Consider the following 21,638-nt stretch of genomic DNA (forward strand, 5'->3'; position numbering starts at 1 on the left):
AATGCGAAATCTATAAACAAACAAACAAAAAGAAAGTCGACTCCTTGGTAATTTTCCTTTGTGGGCACTACTTTCCAGTTCCATACTCTTATAAGAACTGGATGAATTTAGATGCTTTCACAGTGGCAGTTGACAAAGTTGCCCAGAAATGATGGCCGTAAATCGTGGTAGCCACTAACCCCTCAAAAATATTACAAGAGAACAAAATGTGTTGTTTGAAATCGGGCACTAGACGGTACATGCTACTTCTAGCACCAACAGAGTATTTATAAGGCTCATTAAAAAAATTACTTGTACAAGAGTTATTTACATTCCAAACTGGTGCCAAAATTGCAGAAAATGTTGCTGCGCTTGAAGAAATATGAGACACAACCAATGACTGGAAAATACGTATATGTACAGTCTTTGTCACAAGTTTTCAAAGCCACTGCGTGTGTAACCAGATTTGTCACACTAGGGCCCATGTAGAAGTTTCATTGCTCCAAAGCTATAAATATTACAGAGAAGGACTAAGCTCTTCATCCTCCTAAGCTTCAATGCACCAGGCATGCAGCAGGAGCCCCGACACTGAGCCCAGGACAAAATAGTGCCGCACTGACTTCAGTTGTGATCTTCCTATTTTGCTGTACTCTTTTCCTTTGGGCATGTTGTTTAGTGTACCCTGTTTCACTTCTGCTTAAGACACAGTAGCTGCTTCTAGTATGACAGGTCCGTCATTCTCGCATGTACACTATGCATGTAGAAAATTCTCAAATTGTCACACTGATTGCTGAATGATCTACAGATAGAGCACATGATTATGCTTTATACATACAAACCAACTGTAAGGCAAATCATCCAACAATAACTGTGATTGTTACTACTTCCATCTAGCTACATCATTGTTTGGTGGACACAAGTACATGTAATAAGCAGCTTGCTTACAAACATCGCCTGCCTGCCAGCTTGCGTGTAATCACCACCACATAACAATATTGTGACTCACTGAGTGGCTGAGTAATAATTACACTAAACACCGCGCCAATTATATATAGCTCAACCATGACAAAGAATAATCTTTGGCTGCCATTTGACTAATATTTCACTCTTGACAAAAAGTGAAATGCAATGAGAAATCAGGGCGCAGCTACGTGTATGTGACAACAAAGAAAAGCTACGTAACTTTCAATGGCTAGATGATGATGTATGGGGCTTTATGGAGCAAGGGCCAGATATGGGGATAGACCGCCATGCACGTGGTGATGAGTTTTCAATGAATCGTTTATCAAATGGAGAATTGAACTGCAACCGGAAGATGTAGCATGGCTGTAAAAAGGCCTAAGATCAGTCACTGTAACTTGCGTAAAATATATCAGTATTAAAATAATGACAATGACTATAGATGTGTATGACCTTTCAATGGCTACACTTGTTGGCTCATAAGACTAATTTCAGTGTCAAAGCTTTTATCCCTTTGCGCCAGCTCATAGCATAGAACAAGGTTACTTCCAATAAAAGTGACATACAAGGAGCCCACCTGTTAAGGTCGTCCAGGTGATGAAAGGGCTGATTTACGACACCAGCGACTGGTAGACCAGTGCCACGGTCATAAACGCCAATCAGCACAGAGACACATTGCAGACCTGAGCTAACGATGCTGCTCCCTTCACCTTCATCACCCCACTTGCCAGCAATGTATTCAGATGTAGAGTCTAAAATAACAAAAAAGCAGAATCCAGAGTGTATTTTGCAAAAGTGGTAACACCAACATCAGATGGGATGTCTAGGTTGTTTACATGCTATCAGATGCCACACAGAATGTAAACAAAATTTTTGCTCATTAAAATATGTCTAAAAGATACCTCTGCTTGACTGCAAGCTTCTCATGCATTGAACATCTGGTCACATTATCCTGTCTCTGCATATGAAGCTATACTGGGTGTTTCATGTAATCTGAACCAAACTTTTGGTAGCTAATTTTTGGCATTTCATCTTAGGTGAATGAAACCAATAGTACAATGTTCGTAGTCGTCCCAAATTACTCATTATTTTTTCAAGTGCAACTAGTTAGCTAGCTGATAATGTCTAATTAATTGTTCATTTTAGGGCAGAAGTTGTACTGAAAAAATTGCAGACCACGGCCAGAAGCATACAACGAAGTTGTTTCCTTGAGGTTATTTTTTATGTTGTTCTTTTTTCTGCACTCTGATGAAAGCACATGAAATATAGAAAGATGACGTCATTAAATTCTTGCATATATGAATTACAACGATCTCAACAGGGTTCCGAAAAATGAGTCAGAAAATAAAGTCAGAAAAGAGTGTTTGCATCCACATTCAGCACTAGCATATCATCATTTAGGGCTATGACGAACTTCTATCTTCACAACAAAGGTTCTGATGTAAGCTGAATGCCATGCCTGAGCACAAAGACTTTTTTTTTATTGTTCAGGCTTTCATGAGAGCCCAGAAAAAAGAACCTTGTAAAAGATAATGCAATGGAAACGACTTCACTGCATTTTTATGAACATGCTCTGCATCTTTTTCATATACAACTTGTGCCCTAAAATGAATACTTGACCCTACAATGCCCAAGCTACTAAGCTACCAAGTTCGTTCACCATTACTTTTGACCATGAAAAGTAGAGTTGTCCAAAAAAATAACCAAGTAATTGTCATTTAAGTAAAGATTACTTAGTACAATAGTTAATTAACTTGTAATTGGTTTGCTAGCTATCAACAACTGCTAATTTTCTGGACAAATGGAAGGTGAACAAGGTGGTTCCCCCTTATTGAAGAAAACCAACACTCACATTCCTAACAGCTAGAGGTAAATTCACAGACAAGGATACCTCGCAAACTTATGGAGCATGTTATCTCCAGCCAGACAGTAGCTTTCCTAGAAAAGGTTTCTGCTATAATCAACATGGTTTCAGAAAAAATTATTCCTGTGAAACACAACTCCTGACATTCGCTAATAATTTGTTTTCAGCTACTGATCACTTGTACTTCACTGATAGCACATTCATAGATTTTGCCAAAGCATTTGGCACTGTCTGTCACAAGTTAATGCCTTTAAAACATAGAGCTCTTAATCTAGATGGCAGCATTGTAAAATGGATTGAAAGGTTATTTTACAACTGCACACAGTTGGTCACCACTAGCGATTGTAATACACCTCTGAATCCTGCAACTACGGCATTTGACAGGGTTCTGTTCTGGGGCACCTGTTGTTCATTATCTGCACTAACAATCTATACCTAATGACATTTCCTCCTCAATAAAGCTATTTGCAGGTGGCTGTGATTTACCAGGTAAATTCTAACTGCTACTGACTCCATTACCCTGTAATCTGACTTTGATAACATTTCTTCTTCATGTATACTAGCAGACAACTTTCTGTGGCAACAAAGGGAAAGCTACATTGGCGGAGCTCCTGCACATGTCTTACTGCGCTAAGTAGTTCGGCAGAGTCTGACAGTGCTTTCAGTTTCTTCATCATAAGTTTCTTGGAACAAATACTGAGCCAGCATAGCTTCCCCTTGCAATGGTTTTGCATGTTCCCAAATGCAGAAGAGAAAGGCCAGAAAATAAGTGAACCTTAATACTTAGTTGTGTGTTCTGTCTCACTGTAGGTTGTAATTGAGGTGTTTATATTTTCTCTCTACCAACTTAAAATCACGTGAATGTAAATCTGGACCTCCTTTCAGGAGTGCTCTTACTTGTGCGCAGATCGTATGCAGTTTGACCCCCCCCCCCCCACTTGAGAAATAGTTGGTACGCCACTGATGGTTCCTGCATAATTTAGCTTACGCTCCTTTCTGTAATGCTTTGGTCGTAAGAATACATAAACAAATAACTAATAGCACTTTAAAACATATTCTGAGTAAGTAAGGATGACTATGAACAATATACTATTGGTGTTGTTTGCCTAAAGTGTACCATTTTTGAAAGTTCAGAGAGTGAGTTCAAGGCACGTGCATCGGGACTCCTGCAGTGTCATCTCTACACTCTATATTGTAATACATCTTCTCGTAATTGACAGTATTGGTCATTACGCATTACCATGTATAAAAAGAAACTAAATACACTCCAAAAGATAGAAACAACACCTGAAGTTAATCCTAACTCACATATTCGTAAATGTTCCTACGCTCGAAACTACACCTCAACTCCAGAAACTGAAGGGCAGTGCCCCTCCTCAAGTAAAGTGGTTAATGTGCTTTATAATGAAACTTCTTGGCAGTTCCGAGCTAAAACTTCATAACCGAATCCTCCGATTGTCTATCTAAAACCATTGGAGCAGAGATGCACTTGTCAAGCAATTCCTGATCACCAGAATTTTCAATAAGTGTTAATGAAGCATAGCATTTACATAAGTCAAGGAATATACTCAGTGGAATCTGGTGAGAACTCTGGGTCAAGGCTCAATTGTGAATGTGGTGGTGTGATCACCATGACATCTTCATGTAGCTGTGAACCCACAGCACACATTTTGGACACCAGAGCCCAAATGTGTGCTAGCTGCACCATACTTCACATTGCTGTGTTTTTGCAAGGAACAGTGCATCAGCAAAGTTCAGCACAAAAATCTTGACACACTTCTGCAACACAGTAAACATATTGCACTTATCTTTCTACCATCCTTCTAAACTATCCTTCTAACAGTGTTCAGCATGTTAGTAGCAGGCAGACTCACCAATAGGGTCTATCCAAATTCCAAGAGAGGAGACACAGGCCATGGGGCAATCGTTTAGCTCAGTGTCTTCACAAACCTCCGGGTTTGAGTGCACAATATGGGCCAGCTTTCTTGCTGCTACAGTGTTCCCATCAAGCACACGTTCCAAGAGCCACGCTGTTTCCTCCTGTGTTGCCTTCACTTCCACACAAATGGTCTCACCGTGGCTGCTTGTGAACTTGTTGCTCTCCTCTCCCCGCAAGGACTTGCCAAGCTCGGGATGCTGAAATTGAAAGGAAAACGACAAAGACCCTTGTAAGTGCAAAGGCACCTCGCACCTTGCTGGCACTGGTATCAATCAGTAGCAGCACAGGCCGTGTGTACCAGTACAAGCGATATGTACCAGTACAAGCCATATACATGCCAGTAGGATAGTGAAAACAATATCTTTATATACGCCAGCCCATACACCTCTGTGGCTGTGGTACCGACCGGCCAGTACTAGTACAAGTCAGCTGCACCAGTACCTACCTGGCTGGCACGGGTACTTCAAGAGAAATGACGAGTGGCCTAGTTGGTATTTATGTATAGTAACTAATGTGGTGCAAAACCAAATGCAAAATGAGATATTAAAGATGTTTTGAATAATAGTAACTGCACAAAGTAAAAAAAGCACCGCATGGAAGCCACCGATGCATCAATTACCCTCAAGAAATCTGATGTATGCTAGTGATAAATATATAGACGGGTGATTTATGCATGCTTGACCCACTTGTGCAGATGGAGGACCAAGCACACACATATTATCCAGTCTTCTTGATCCTCCCTCCATGCAGAATTTATTGCTTCACACACGTTTTGCAGCTTTTATCACTTTTCTCCCTTTTATCTTTTCTTGTTGTGAAAGGTGCATATTATTATGGCTTGCCTTCTGGGTAAACTTTTAGGTACAAGTGTAGCACCTATCTTGGGTGCTTCTTTTTTTTGTTATTAAGGCTTGTAGAGGGGATAGTTGGCACAGCATGCCCAAGTAAAGTGCATAGGTTACAAGAAAAAACAAGAAAGAATGACAGAATGAGACACAAAAAGAAACTGCATAAGCTACCACCAACTAAAATCCGTCTTATGGGTGTAAACGTATGTGCAACAGGCACGTGAATGACTCACCAGGCAGGAGAGGTCATGTCGCACCATCTCCTGGATTAGCACATCAGCCAAAGTCTTGAAATCATGCACAAAACGAGGGTTTCTTTCAGAGCCAGCTTTCTCCTCAACCAGAAGTTGGAACAGAGGCCCCTCCGCACGGCACGCCCTGGCCAGCTGGGCTCCTTTCTCAGCCGCACACACAAGGGCCTCAAGCAGTAAGGACCACTCTATTTGGTCCTCTGTGCAAGGGAACATTGACAGGTGCATAAAACACACACTACTTCCTCAGTCCAGGGTTGCACGGAAGTTGGCACAATGCTTGACTAGTCAAGGAGGGATTACAAAGGGGGTTTCAAAGCGCTCGAATCAATACACTCACAACTTCCCATCCTCATTGCACAGCTCCTGAATTTGAAGTAATGAACAACATGATGTTTCCTTTCACAACCATGTATACTTGTTAGTAGGCATTCTCAGTGCTGTCCAATGCAGAAATCTGTGCACCAGAACTGGTCTGAAGAGCAGCCACTAAGGGGCACTGAGTAATGCACGGACTCCCTTTAACACATTCCTTGCATCATGAATCGCACAACGTGTCCCTTCTGTGTGGCAGTATTATGCAGGTTTTTCCTGTAGATTGAATTACTACAGGTGAAATCTTGCATTGCCAGATGTTTATGAATGGCTGCTTAAGCTAAATAAATGTTGCACAGAGCAGCTTGATGGGTGCCACAGCATAATGGTTTGTGCAAACAGTGACGATCACACAGTAAATGTTAAGAACTGCACCAAAGGTTTCGGGAAACTGCACTAAACAGGTAAGCTAAAGGATCTAGACACTCATAATCCAGTCATAGCAACAGCATACAGAAAATAAACATACATAAATAAAACAGTTACAACACTGTGTATCTGCGTCTCAACACTTAAAAACCACTTAAAATATAAGAACTTAGCACTAGTACAACCTAGGACAAGACATACAAAAGCAAACAGCCGTAAGAAATGTTTTCATACTTGACCTTTTGTGCATTGATACTTATACTTTATACTTGTTATATATTTATAATTGTTAAGAATGGAGGGCAGGCTACATTTCAGTATCCATAGCTTGTCATGCCATGACATACAAGCTACAGCTGCTTCTTAGATACCATGGTCTCACAGTGACTAATGACACATGTCCAGTGCTACATCAATCACTGGTGCCTACACATCAAACTTTGTCAGAACTGCTCAACTGTGCTGAAAAAAGCTACACAGTGCTTTCTCACACAAGCAAAAGATAAAAGTGGCAAAATCTCCATCTATATTTCATAATGGTCCAACTGCAATGCAAGTGTGTCAAAGGCACACTACACAGTGACACAAACACAAACAGTATTTCAAGTACACCCCCCCCCTCTTTTGTGTTATCTGTATAAGTCCATCAGTAACATCTTTTCTTTAGCGTATCTGTGGGTCATGGCCATAGGCGTACTTACCGGGGGGGGGGGGGGGGGGGGATACTTCTGCCCACTTTTGACATTGGAAAGAAGTATGCCATTTGCCCCCCCCTCCCCTATTTTTGAAAGAAGTCTCTTTTGATGATTTCATTTTCAGGCTGTTTCTAAGTAAGGGTTCCACTAGACCTTCTTTCCTGGCAGGTGCAAGCACAGCAGATATAACACATTTTGGAGAATTGGGGGCCACTTTGCGGTTACGTGAACCAAAAATTTGAGCTGTGTACGTAGCTTATGTGCTCTGAAAACAGCTACTGAATACTTGCTTTCTCCAATTTTTATGCGTTATACACAGTGTTTACTTAGCTCCTGCTCTATCCTCAGTAGACTATGCTGGGCACAGTGTTTGTATTTGTTCAAAGTACAAAGCAATGTTCTGAGTGACGAGCAATTGAATTGAATTTAATTGAATTTTATTCCGCAACAAGAAAAAGTTATGAGGAGGACAGGTAAAAGCTGTAAAAAAAAGCTTGAGGAGCCCTGACCCCCTATCGCACGGGGAGGCATAAAAGCGTGCGGCTAAGGGAGTACGACCTGCTGAGAGGAAAACACAGGAGTTATAAAACGTCACTTGAAAAGGGGATTATACAGTAGTCAAAAAAATAGAAAATCATTGTATCACATCATTATACAAACATTAAATGCAGTTGTTTTGGTTATGAACTAGATATGTCAATCTTATTTTTTTTTATTATGTGCTTTAGAAGTGTAGGCAATTGAAATTCAAACACTTGATTTCCGTAATTGGTTCTACATTTGGCGACGTACCACACTTCAGGATGGCGTACATTATAAGCAAGGAAGTTTTTCTCTAGCCTTGCTAGGTTTGTCAAGGCATCATTATTTTTCAACAAACCGAGTTTATATAAACGGCATAGCTTGTAATCATACATAGATGGAACCTGAATGATGTGGTGCTTCTTAAACAATTCTGCACTGTGGTAGCGATATGGGACTTTAGAGGCTAGGCGTAGAGCACTTTTTAGCAAGACGGAAAGTTTGCTAATGTTTGAAGCTGTTGCTGTTGACCATACAAGAAACGCGTAATTCAATAGAGAAGAAAATAAAGAGTTATATATGAGTATGTTAACAGAGGTAGGAAAATAGTAGCAGTGGCGGCGCATAATGCTGGTTGTCCTCGATAGTTCATTAATAATGTAGTTCACGTGATCATCCCATGTCATGTTTTGTGAAAAATACACGCCCAGTGATTTGAAGCTTTTTACCACTTCAATTTTAGAGTTATTTAACGAAATAGTGGGTAAATGGACATATGTGTGGCGGGGGTGAATTAAACAGCCTTCGTTTTATTAATGTTTAGTTTTAGGGAGTTCATTTGAGCCCATACATTAATTTCAGACAGTGCGCTACTCACTCAACTACCCAAATCGGCACACGATTTGCCTGAAAAGAATAAGCTCGTATTGTCAGCATAGATTATATAATGGGCTGTTTCATCAATGTGGACAATCTCATTAATATAAAGTATGAACAGAAACAGTCCCAGGATGCTTGCCTGAGGGACACCTGTTTTAATAGACTTTATTGAGGAATGTTTCCCTTCAATGACTACAAATTGAGTAGAGCACAGTAAGTATGACTTGATTTACTTGTGCGCGATACCTCTTATGCCATAGTGATCTAGTTTTTGAAGCAGAATATCATGATTAATGAGGTCGAAGGCTTTCAAAAAGTCTAAAAAAAGCCCAAGTACCATATTTCTGTACTCAAAATTTTCTAGAATGAATTCCTTTTGGGCTAGTAGTGCGAGCTCTGTGGACTTGTTTCTCCGAAAACCATACTGTGCAGAACTGATCAAGTTGAAGCAGTCAGTGAAAGAGGTCAGGCATTTTAAAATTATTTTCTCCAAACCTTTGGAAAATAGAGGCAGAATTGATATAGGTCGGTAGTTGGACATGTCATTTCTATTACCCTTTTTATATACAACTGTTACTTTTGCTGTCTGCATATTTCGAGGGAAAAATCCCGCAGTTAAACACATATTAAAGATGTAGGTAAGGCAGGGTGCTAGTATATCAATGACATATTTTACTGGTTTCATTTGAATATTGTCCGCACCAGTGGCTTTGCTATTGCTGAGAGTTAGAAATGTAGCTACAAGCTCACCATCTGAAACTGGCTCTAGAAATATGGTTTGGTTAGTTCGATCATTCATATATCTTAGGTCAGCGCTGCTGGTGGTAGTGTCACCAACTGATAGGAAGAAGCCGTTAAATGCATTAGCTAGCTCAGGGCCTTGAATTTCTATTCCATCTTCTACAATTTTGGTTACTGCCTCAGATGCACTACTAATTACAGTGTTAAGTGCCTTCCAAACATTTGCTGTGCGTCCTTGTGTCGAGTTGAACAGGTTAGAATAATATTGCTTTTTTGCATCATGAAGGTGTTTAGTGACAAAATTTCTGTATTTCTTTAAAACTTTGAGGGCTTCAGGAGGTTTACTCACTATAAATGCCTTGAACAAATGGTCCCGCTTTCTTATAAGCTTGAGGCATTCTTTATTTACCCAAGGTTTTCGACTTGCATGTTTTAAAAGTCCTGACGGGAAATCATGCGAAGTATAATTCAGAGAACTTCTTGACAAACAAATTGGATGTCAAGTTGGGGTCGCTCGTTGTGAATACTTAATTCCAGTTTATTCTGCCTAAGCAGTCTCTAAAAGCGGATAGTGTTTCAGGAGTAATTAGCCTGCATGAAAATTCTGAATGCAGTCGTTTAGGTGCGTTAGTGAATTGACTGACAAACATAAATATAGGCAAGTGGTCGCTAATATTATGAATAAATGTTTATTCTGTTTATAGCATCTGTAGAAAGTTTCTCATTCAAGCATTTCAGGGTGTCGTATTGCCACTAATCGAAATGTTTCTCAAACTCCTAAAACAACTGCACAAGATACGAACTTGAAATTTCGTGAAAATACGGATAACTTTAATTGTGATACATAGCAAAACTTTCGTGTTCCTGGTTTAAATTCAAGTATTGCAGATAATTACTAAACCCTGGTTTTCCATATGTTTCGTGAATCATACACGAAATTTGTAATTTGTTTCTCTGGTGTTTTCAGTGAGCAAATCTTATTTATATCTGGGGAAAACTAGGGGCACGGAGTGGCGAATGTGTAGGCAATCTTTTAAATGGGTGGGTTAAATGCGCCTTTTCCAGTAGAATATGTATGCAAATAGCCCACTGCATTATTAGTGTGTTTTGTGTGAGCTGCAAAGCTTAGATTGCTGTGCTGGCATAACTACAACTACAACTGAGGTACAATTTTGCAAACATAGGACCAACAATATGCCAAGTTTATGTGCAACAGTAAATGCGTGTTGATCAAATACAGCTTAAAAAAGAAATCGTTAGCAAGCATTTGAAAGTATCCCGCTGTTGTTATTTGCTACGTTTCCAAATATCCCAAGAGAACTCTACATTTCAGAAATTTTATACTTTGAAGGAATAAGCAGCATTTTAAGTGCAATATGTCATGAAGTTCTAAAATTTCTGGCTTGTTTAGAAGCGTTATGAATAATTATTGAACCTTCACTTTTTTCTTTTTCAGTTTTTCGTGCATGATATATTAGATTCGTCTGGTGTCCTCATTGAACTAAAGGAAGCAGCTTCCTTACAATTGGTGACTGTAAGGACCACTTAATGGATGATGTATTGAAATAAATGGGCAATTTGGGCTTTCGCAATAAATTATGTATGCAAGCGCTCGAGAGCGTTATGAAAACGTCTAACGAGCGGTGAAGAATTGGGCCCGCTGCCCTGGCAGAGCTATAAACGCCACCAAAACCAAATTTAGCGAAAGTTGGTGGTACGCTACGGAAACTCTTTGTGTGAAGTTAAATTCAGTTGGATCAAATACAGCCTTCGTAAAAATTTCTTGCTCAAGTGTTAGAGTGTTTGCTATGGCTTCTACCAGCTATGCTTCCCAGTGTCCCAACATAGCTGTAGGTTACAACAGGTTTATATTTCGTGGTTAGGGGTGGGAAGCCCAGGTAAGTGCAATGCATGACAAAATTTTTACATTCCTGCTCCAGTTAGAAGTGTTGCAAATAATTACTGAGCTGTCCACCCCCTCCCCCCCCCCCCTAGTTTCATGCATTATAAGATGTTCCTAGTTGGTTTCAAGGATGTCTTCGGTGAACTAAACAAGGCACTTTGTTTATATTTGGTGAAACTAGAGGGCACGTTTTGCACAAAATGTGGGCAAACTTCAAAGTCACAGGCTAATTATGACATCTGCAGTAAATTGAGTGAATGTGTGTTTTTTAGTGTTTTGGCACAGTGGCTTGTAGTGTCCGACTTCAGCCGAATTAAGATATTCATGCTGAAGTCAAATGGCTGAAACTTACTTTCCGCGGGGCATATCTTGAGCCTAGGGCTTGAAAATGGTGCCATCAAGGCTGTGGTTTGAAAAAACTAGCAAAACAACAAAATGGCGGCACAGCTTGGTCGTTAATTTGGTCTGGTATTTGTCTAGCTCCACGATGGCAAAGGTGATTTGAACAAGCCTCTCTTTGGTGGCTGTGGAAATGCCACATTGCAATTGTTTAGCAACACTCAAAAGAAAATACTTAGGATTGTTTCCTCGAGAGACAGTGCCCATGGCATGTCCCCTATGCGGAGTTTGTTACTTTAAATGCTTGAAAGTCATCCCCAACCCCAGTTTTCAAGGAATTCAAGGAGCACATCTATTTTCAAGGAGTTTCAAAGGTTTTCAAGGATTCCGAGGAGGTGTACGAACCCTCGGTGGAGACAGCCAGAATTATTTGTGTGCTACAAGTGTTCTTTTTTTTGTGTGCCTTGATGTTTTCCATCAGGCATTCCCGAGTGTTTTGGAACAATTTTTTTCCTGCAGTGCAGAAGTGACATCCTTGCAAAGAATTATCTACTTCATGAACAATCTCTTGCTTGTGCTTGAGCAAAAATGCATATTCCACATTTTAATGCTGACCCATAACGCACAGTTGCATGTGACTCAGGAGCAAATTGTAATTGTTTAAAAGATATGAGTACTCTCTGAACACTTAATATATTCATATCTGACAATCCGGCCACGAGCACCAAAATTCATAAAAATCCTGCGAACACAACAAGGAGGGAATAACACACACCTTTAGACGCAGCCCCACACAAGCAGCAGAAAACTTTCAACAGGCAGTACTAGCAAGCAACAAATTTTTAGATAATTAACAGCAATTTTTCCAGCGACTTAGCTGTTGCCACTTGACTCTGTGATACAGGACGCGTACCACCACAATTTTGTTTTTCGTGCTTTATTTGTGTGTATTTTTTGTGAACAGAATTAACTTTTTTGTAAAGCTTAACAAGATCCATAAAATGGTAGAACGAGTCCAAATTCATAAACTTTACAAAACATTTCAAAGAGTTTGCAGGTATGCATATTCCCTCCCTGATGCCCATCCCCATGAAAATGAAGAGGCACATGAGAAGAAATCCATCCGCATGCTGGTAAGGGCCATAGGACCAAACCTCAAAACAAAGTTTGAAGGAGGTGCATTGGTTGCTAAGCACCAATTAGCAACCGGTGCACCTCCTTCAAACTTGTGAGTGTAAGGTTTGCACTCACATTCTGCCACAATTGTCCAGGAAAGCTACTGATGCATATGCCATGTCTTAACACTGGGCCCAAGTAAAATCCAGCCGGTAACGAGTGTCCCACAGCAACTACTAGGGCTATGTAAAAAAACATTATAACATCAGATCTAACACATTCACAGTGGTATCACGTTTATGTCTGCAAATGTTCAATGCGGTTGGACCAAAGTCCAAGTATTTCACTCATTGTCAGGCCACAGTAGGCCTACAGCATGTGACCCACTGACAGCCGGTAAAGTGAGACAAGAAAATCACATTCAGTACATCAAAGCTAAAGAGCCGAGAGAGGCGTGTATTAATGATAGGCCAGTTGGAAATGCAGCCCAAGCTTTACTCCCAAACAAATTTAAAGAATGAAAAATGTGGGTAAAAAGTGACAAAATCAACTGTGCACAACATGAACATCGCAGTTCTCACCTTGCAATGCAAGTGAGGCCGCCATTACTTCTCCAAATCCGTTTAGGATGCAGACAAGTCAGTCACCACCTCCCGAATTTCAACAAGCAAAGATAATCTGGAGAGAGAGAGGGAGGGGGGGGAGGCAGGCAAACAGGTGTTATTTAGAAAAAAAGGTTCAACCGTACTTCACTTGCACAAAAATTTGCCACACTCCTTTACACTGTGTAAATTACCACGTATCAAAGTCATTTGTGAGAGTGCTAACTTAGGCAAGCCCAAATTAAGTGTGTGGTGACCTGGGAGTAAGAATCCCACCTACCAATAATTAGGAACACCAACTACACACAAGTACCCATGGTAGCTATAAGTCACATAAACATGTATTAGCATCATGTTTAACAGAGTATCAATGTGTGCACTTGCCTTCTTACAAAGAACTGTATTGGTATGAAGAATGCAGACTGTTTGACTATTTCATTGATGAATGATTAATCGATTGGGTAAATTTGATGTCCCAAGCTACACTTAGGCTATTAGAGATGCCGTGGTGGAGGGTTGCAGATAAATTTTGACCACCTGATATTTTTACATGAGCCTAAATCTAGAAAGACCAAAGCAGCAGCGCACCCAGGAAGAGGAAGTACAGGACACAGAAAATAAAAGCCATGCACTTGTGGACACTGTGAGCACCTTCAGTCATTGTGCCTACAAGCGTTCATGGGATGCAAGCAAGTTCATGCATGCGTGCAGTGATGATTGATAGGTTGAGTGATCAATTTACATTTCAAAGCAACGCACAGAATATGACAGGCTCGGTAGTGGGGGATATAGATTAATTTGGGCACCTGTAGTTTTTAATGCATACCTAAATCTAAGCATATCAACATTTTTGAATACTGCCCCCAAGCCTCAAGCATCTGCCAGAAAAGGACATGGCACTTCACTTTTCTAGCATAAGAAATTTGGTACTAATAGTTACTATCTCCCGAGATGTAAAGCAGTCAAACTTCCCTTGAACAAACTTGACGGGACATAAAGAATTCACTCATGTGGAAGCTTATTCAAGTGAAGTGTGCACACAAGAGCCTCCTACAAGCAAGACAGGATAGAATACATGCAATGTAGAGACAACTATTTGACATTTTTGAGAGATGCACTGAGTTTTAAAATCTTATGCAAATGTGATGTCATCTCTTGCTTCATGTAAATCGCCACCTTCAATTGACATATGTGGTCACCTTTGGCTGCACCTATGTTGCCATTTTAAGCAGCACGTTTGGCTGATCTCTAGGTGCAGTTAATGGTAATGTAAAATTGAACAGATCCCACGGACTGTGGGAATCGATGTTATACAAAACATTTTGCAGGTATCTGGCTACCCAGCATTGTTTGGGGTTTCGCAAAGCATTACTAAGTAAACCAACACACTTGCATAAGTCGAGTAGCTATGTGTGATGACAGCCGCAAGAAGAGGATGATGATCATATGATGGCAACACCATGATTCCTAGCATGTCCGTTCAACGCAACTTTATACGACATGCTGATTGTTGAGCTCTGCATAGGCATCTAAAGGGCGTAAGTGGGAGATACACATCCTGTGATGCAATCTACCACTAAGGTATACAGGCATACGTAGCTATGTTTATATGTCATGTGGCCTATATTAAAATGATGATAGCACTTCTACTTTGGTGGAAGAAATGTTAAAATGTGATCATCCTGGGTCAATCATGACGCAGTACAACAAAGCACAGTTTCAACGTAGCGTTAGCTGCTACGAGAAAAGTACTGACAAATGGGAGCTGATCCATAGGACAGTGCAGTTTCACACAGCACCTCAAAGCACGAGCTGTCACGAGACAAGAACACGAGAAACTTGCATGTGAGGCACGTGCCAAATGTCAAAAAAGCAGGCCAAAAAAGCACGCCAAGAAAGAGCAAGTTGCCTTTGGCATAAGAGGTGTATGCGCACAATCGTGGCCTAGTCCCAAGTACTTGGGAGTCCTACTGGGCAATTACAGTCACAGTGAACAGTACTCGAGGTGGCAGTTGACTGAGCTCTGTGATACCACAGAAAAGTGCAAGGGATGCAGCTTGTGAATATTTGCTTGTGCAACCGTTTACAATGTATTTTTTGAACTACAGGTATTGCATTGCTCTTGTGTGAATATACAACAGCTTCAAAGCATTTTTGCAGACTGGAGCTCATTGTGGGAGAGGACAACTCACATAAACCTTTTTTGGTCCATTTATCAAGGCGGTCTCAGCACTGCGCATCTCTTCCTTGGCAGATTATCAACCACTTTCTCTATGGGAGGGAGGCTTAGGACCCATTTCTTTGCACTGTCTGTCAGGTTCGGCTCGGATGGACGTTGTCCGACCTTGTCATTTCTACTGAGAGCGTTCAGTTATCTCAAAGATGTCACCTGTAAGTTGCTCACTGCACATTTTTCTTTTGAAATACCAGAGTTCCGTGACAAGAAAGCAACTTTATAGAAACCTTGTAAACTCTGTGTTTCGTGTCCCACTTAATCAGTCTCTCTACAATTCCGAGTCGGAGCTGGACGTTCTCAAATGATGCCCATCTCGCCTAGAGCCTAGTCATTTTCTTTAAACTTTATACAGGTACTCTGCTGATTAAAACCTGGATGGAGCAAAAGGATTATTCGTCGTGTGGGGTAGGCATTGTTTCATTTGTGGGAAACTCAACACCATTAAGGATGTCTTTATTGATTGCTGCTACAAAAGGTTCTTTTGGGATGCCCATACACTATCGCATTGCTTACTGTCAAGAAAAAAACATGGCGTACCGTTTGACGGTGCAATGCTTCTGGGCCTATATGGTGTATAGATAAGAATCTGTATAGTGCATAGACATGGTGATGTCGGCATGCGACCTATACAGGCTTATTTTTGCATATAAATAGCAGCGTTTATTAAGCCCTACACCCTTCAGTAGGTGCCCTGACTCGATTGCTCCCATCAAGAAGTTTACTGCCTTTCCACAGAACTACAGGTACTGGTTGGTAACAATTTCCACTGTTGTTGATGTGTTTCATGTTGCCCATTTTCAGTGCATGGAAAAAAAAATTGCTGGTTCTACCGTAATGGAGTAGATGTATGCACAAAATGGCAACCAGCAAAGCTAGTTGGTTGGAGACGATACTAGTTACAATCTTAATATTGGTGTAGTGCATGCTTGCAACGGCATACCCTAACACACCACACTGCACCGCATCACCCCACGCCACACCATACTGTGCACTGGTCCATATGGACAACGCCCAGCTAGAAGAAAACCGGCTGAAGGCAGCATGACAGGCAGTGAAAGACGCCAGGGAGACAGAGCGCACTGCCCAGTTAAAAGAAGAAAAGCGCCTGAAGGAGGCGCCATGCAGCGTAGCACTCTCTCTCGAGGTGACGCAAAACCCATGCCGTGGAACTCATAAATCACTGTTGTTCAAAAGAGCACAGGCAACCCTGTCTCAGTTCCAAAAGATGACAATGAAGTGTATGGTGCCCTGTATCTGCCTTTCGAACGTCGCCATTGGAAATTGCAAATAAAACTTCAGCATACTAGAAGTTAACTCTTGAGTGATATTGCAGACAAACATTAGGAAGAACTCGGAAGCAATATGTTTTTTTACTTATTTGGGCAGTAACTAGGCTATGTAATGCAGTCCTGTAGAAAGGGCAGGGGGCCAGAGACTGCATTATCTTAAATTTGGCTGGTTGCCCGGATGATGTTCTGTTCTCGCAACTTGCCCGGATAACAGCTCCGAGTCACTTGAAGGTCGCCGACAATGGGAGGTAAAAGCATTTCATGCTTAAAAATGATAACAGAATGTGACTTATTGGCTAGAGCAATGGGCTGCTATGCTCAGGGGTTCGATTACACTGCTGGCCATGCATTTCTCTTTATTATAGAGGTCTGAAATGAGGCGTGACAGGAATCTACCTACAACAAACTGCCTGGAATACAAAAAAACAATCATACCAGTCCAAAGCAAACATGGTGGCTACTACAATCCATACAGCTCGCTGCAGCTATTGTGGTGCATGCACTTACGGAAGTAGGGAAACGCCACAAGAGAAAATTAGGAATAGCCCCCACACACTATTATAAAAGTGAAAGCCGACTCAATTCTGTAGAAGCTTGAGCTATGTATTAAAGAGTTACAATAGAGTTTTCATAAGAAATATTTTACAAAGCTTCGTCCATCCTGAAATTTCACAGAAATGATTTTTCACCAAGCAATATACTTGCATTACAACTACACTGCTGCTCTGCACGGAAAAAATGTTTTTATTTTGCAGGATAATGCACCTGTTCATACGGAATATTAGACATACTTGCTAGATTGCACCATTTGACTATTTATTTACTAGATGTGCTTGTATAGTGAAATTTCCTAGCCAAATATTCAAGAAAAACAGCCCCCAAATATTGATTTTCTCTTTTAAACAGTAAAATATGAAGCAAGCACAATTCACTTCCTAAGACAAGTAGCAGCTTATTTACATTATTTGACACATGCATGTCATGAATGGAACTGACTGCAAATAAACATCCACTTCCAGTAATATGGAGCGCAATGGCAATGACAGTAATGAAACAAGCTAGAGGAACAGCAGTTCAAATAGTGAAATGCACTAGATGCACGTATTGTCCACTGAAGGAGAGAACATTACTACAGCACTGAACACTGCTGTAAAGAAATGAAAGCCATGGCAAGACTTATCAAATAAAAAATTGGTTTCCCTAAATTTGACAAATCAGTTTATGGGCTGTCTAAAAGTGAGGCATTTGTACTGAGTGACTGGACATTAGAGTAGAATACCTAGGTATTAGGCCTGAAGACAGGCTTCTAAGGGGAAGAAAAGAAAAAGCATCCATTTGTCTCGTGTTTTCTCAGGAACCGGTGGCCTAGCACAACAACCACGGCTCTCCTGCAGCAGTCATTAGAATCAGTTCTCACTTGCATCCAACTCTGTCCCTCGACACTCCAATAAGTGTTATCCCTCATATGAATTCAAACAAAAACGAATATTTGACAATCCCAAATAATGAATTGTCAAATTTCACACAAATCAAATACTAAAGACTATTCAATTCATAGTTGAAAATGCAAATATTCACACACCCCTGTTATTTACCATTCCGAAACTTGAGAAAGGGTTGAAATTAGGAATGGAATTTTTTAATATTTCAGGTGAAACATCCGTAAGTGCTTCAGCTCAAAGTTAACAATCCATATTTTTTCCCATTATAGTTTTACAATTTCCCAAATGTATTGAACATCCCAGTGAACATACAACATAACTGCAAGTTTCGTGTCGCTTTGCGATTTTCTCAGAAATGTATGTATACACCTCAGAGTAACTGGAGTACACTTACTTTATTTAGTGATGTGTATGACGATTACAGCAAACGTAGTATATTGGACGCAGTTTATGTGGGGCAGAATATCCGCATCGATGGTGATAATGGGTACATTCAATTTGCCTGCACCATCTGAACCAGTTCACGAGGTGCTGCACCCTGCCATTCGTTTCAGCGGTGCAGCAATGGCACCTGCAGAACCATGCTATTCATTTCAAAAGGTGAAGGAAAGGTGCGGGGCTGGTTCATGATTTTGCTGCACCCACTCCACAGTCGGTGCTGACTTGGTGCAGGCATACAGGTGCGAAGCAGCAGCGCAGCAGACGACGCAGCACACGGGTGCGAGCACCGTTAGAACCCCACTTACGCACATCTGATGTGTATATGCAAGTGTGGTGTGTACAGTGTGTAAGCCGACCATACCTGCAGTTCAGGACCTCTCAAACTTACGCACTCTGTGCACATTAGTCTGACAAAACACCTGCACCGTGCCTGCATTTTTACATTCGCTTCGAGTGTCTCACTGGGCCTGCACCTCAGAAATCGAGCTGCACAACTTCTGAAGTTCTCGTGAACCACCGTGAACTACTTGACAGTGGTGCAAGCGAATTGAACAGACCTAGGCGCACATCTCTACTACCTCCTCCACACCACTTCATCAAAGAACTGCCTGCATAAGTCCTTTTTATTCACATAAATCATTGCAATCTGGTTTGATTTGTTACAGTGCAATTTTTATCTGCAGCCACTGCTTGAAAGCATTCTTTCACTCACTGCGACTATACAGTGCAACACCATGCAGAAACTTTGCACCTCAGTGATCAGTGTCAACTCTCTTCGCCAGAATTTCGCAGTGCTGGCATGACAACTTCATACTTTTCTGTTGGTCCTGAGGCAAGGATTGTGTCCACAAGCTGCCGCACAGATAGTTTGTGGCGCACTGTGAGAAACCTGCCTGATGGTCCATCCACACTAACACTTTTGAGGCCGTACCTGCGCGCCACCGAGTGCACATACTTCCGTTCTTCATTGTCAAACTCAGGCGAAAACACAAGGTCCTGCAGCACCACTGTGTCTGCAAACTCCTTAAGCACCTGATGAACTTTTGTCTTGAAGTTGCTATTCATGCGGGCAGGGCCCCCACTGAAGCCAAGGCCCTTCCGGCCACATGTTTCCTTAAGCATAACAGGTTCCACAATGCCAAGACCTTCCTTGCCTATCCCACCACCACTCCAACCCATCATCTTGAGCAGCTTATGGCCAATGTTTTCAGAGGCTATTTGTCCCTGGGCACTGCTCTCACCAGGAGTGCCAAAGGTGTTCTTGGTCAACTCAGGACCATGTCCATCTACACGCCGTTTCATCCTAAGTGTAGGAGCTACACTTTGAAGGTATGCCAGGGACGCAGATGCTGCTTCGAGCTTCGCCTCCTGCTTTGTCTCACCCACACCGTGCTTGATTTCACAGTGCCCAAGTATGTATGTGCATTTGTACCCAGATACTGCACTCTCCACTTCGAAAGTGCCTCTCAGCCTGTTTGCACATGCTGTCCTGCTCAAGGTTGCCATAGCGTCACAGGAAGAATTCAATGCTTGAACCACAACCAGTGTTTCTAGATCTAGCATGCCATCATCATCCGTCAAATTCTGCTGAGTGCAAACCTTCTCAAGGCTGGTTTGCTGTTTTGCGGCGTTAAAGCGGTTGCCACTCTGTTCGAACTCGCGAGGCGGCGCAGGCACGCGTATGGGCGTCTTGGGGCTTTCCGGAACACGAGAGAAACCGTCCCAGATTACCTGAAAAGCAAGGCGCTTTGCCTCTTTTTTGCTAGGGGCTGACGCCTTTCCCAGTGTTTCACCGTCCGAGCATACGACACATTCAAACGTGAGTGGTTTCTGCTTCTGGGCAGGCTGCTCCTCGAACTGCACGTCTAGACTAAAGCCGCACTTGGAGAACACCTGCTGCAGCTTGTCCAGCGTGTTGGGCCCGCTGATTACATCGTCTCTGATCATCTGCGCCGCGGCCTGGAATTTCGGGAGCCTAGTACAATCTTTGGAATCGCCTGGAGGTGGCGATCCTTCGGGTGGCTCGGGGGCACTTTTTCCTGAAGGCTTGTCGGTTGGCTTTCGCGCAAGCTTCGCGGCGCTGGCATAGTCCAGACAATCGCTGCTATCAGGCGACCGCTTGCGCGACTCGAACCCAAGGCCAGCCCTGTTCGCAAAGCCGCCCACAAACTGCTGCCTGGGAGGCACAGCGTTGCTAGGGTCGAGAGAATTATCACCGCCCGCCAGTTGTTTGCGAGGCTTGCATCCGAGGCCAGCCCTGTTCGCATGGCCACCTACAAATTGCTGTCTGTCTGGCACAGCGGTATACGACCCTGCAGTAACTCCTAACGAAGCTTCTTTTGGCGACGGGTCACTGGCCCTCACGAAGGCTACGGGTGCAACTGCGGGGGCCTTGGGGCGCTCTGACCTGGGCAAGTCTTTCGCTAGCTCACGCACAAGTTCTGCTACGCGAGCTGGGTATGCGCACCCAAGAAGTTCCATGTTCACAAATGTCTGGGCCAAACAGAGAAGTCGGTTCTCTGGAAATCCGTTGCGGTGCCGTCGGATGAACTCTCGACGCATGGCCCAGTGCTCGTTTGGCTCCCATGGCTGCCGCAACCGTTCCAAGTCCTCCATCTCGCTAGACAACCACGGCAATGTACACAGGTATAATCGCTGCAGGAGAGAAAAGGCCTTTAACTAGGCATCCCTACACTCGGCATGACTTCATCATGTCCGCAGCCCATCAAGCTGGAGATGGCTGGGAGCATGGAGGAGAAAATCAGGGAGAAAAATAGAGAAAATTGTAACAACATGGTCCGTGGAGGCAAGATCAAACATGCGAAAGTTTCGTAGGTAGTGTTATCGG

At 42.2% G+C, this 21,638-nt stretch overlaps 2 protein-coding genes across 4 annotated transcripts in view; both read right to left on the minus strand.

Moving 5' to 3' along the window:
* The window catches only part of Ipp (inositol polyphosphate 1-phosphatase), a 38,058-nt gene that overhangs the window by 14,517 nt on the left and 1,903 nt on the right, over positions 1–21,638 (minus strand). Inside the window, exons 2-6 of one of the 3 annotated variants that reach the window (XM_055076748.2) lie at positions 15,139–15,194; positions 13,362–13,458; positions 5,824–5,877; positions 4,678–4,939; positions 1,517–1,691 (exon numbers count right to left, since the gene is read on the minus strand). In XM_055076748.2, the coding sequence (XP_054932723.1) occupies positions 1,517–1,691; positions 4,678–4,939; positions 5,824–5,850 (464 nt within the window). In that variant the 5' untranslated portion in view covers positions 5,851–5,877; positions 13,362–13,458; positions 15,139–15,194. Of the gene's footprint in view, positions 1–1,516; positions 1,692–4,677; positions 4,940–5,823; positions 6,042–13,361; positions 13,459–15,138; positions 15,195–21,638 lie in introns of all 3 variants that reach the window. The other 2 variants (XM_055076746.1, XM_055076747.1) reach the window with 2 other exon arrangements.
* Positions 17,247–21,605, minus strand: LOC126541561 (uncharacterized). The gene has a single exon (XM_050188372.3). The coding sequence runs from the start codon at positions 21,404–21,406 to the stop codon at positions 19,556–19,558; it is 1,851 nt and encodes a 616-aa protein (XP_050044329.1). The 5' UTR covers positions 21,407–21,605; the 3' UTR covers positions 17,247–19,555.

This window comes from Dermacentor andersoni, chromosome 2 (genome assembly GCF_023375885.2).
Source record: "Dermacentor andersoni chromosome 2, qqDerAnde1_hic_scaffold, whole genome shotgun sequence".
Classification (NCBI taxonomy): Eukaryota; Metazoa; Arthropoda; class Arachnida; order Ixodida; family Ixodidae; genus Dermacentor; species Dermacentor andersoni.

Excerpts from the sequence above, each read along its gene's own strand:
- LOC126541561 (XM_050188372.3), bottom strand. The coding sequence starts at position 21,406 with ATGGAGGACTTGGAACGGTTGCGGCAGCCATGGGAGCCAAACGAGCAC.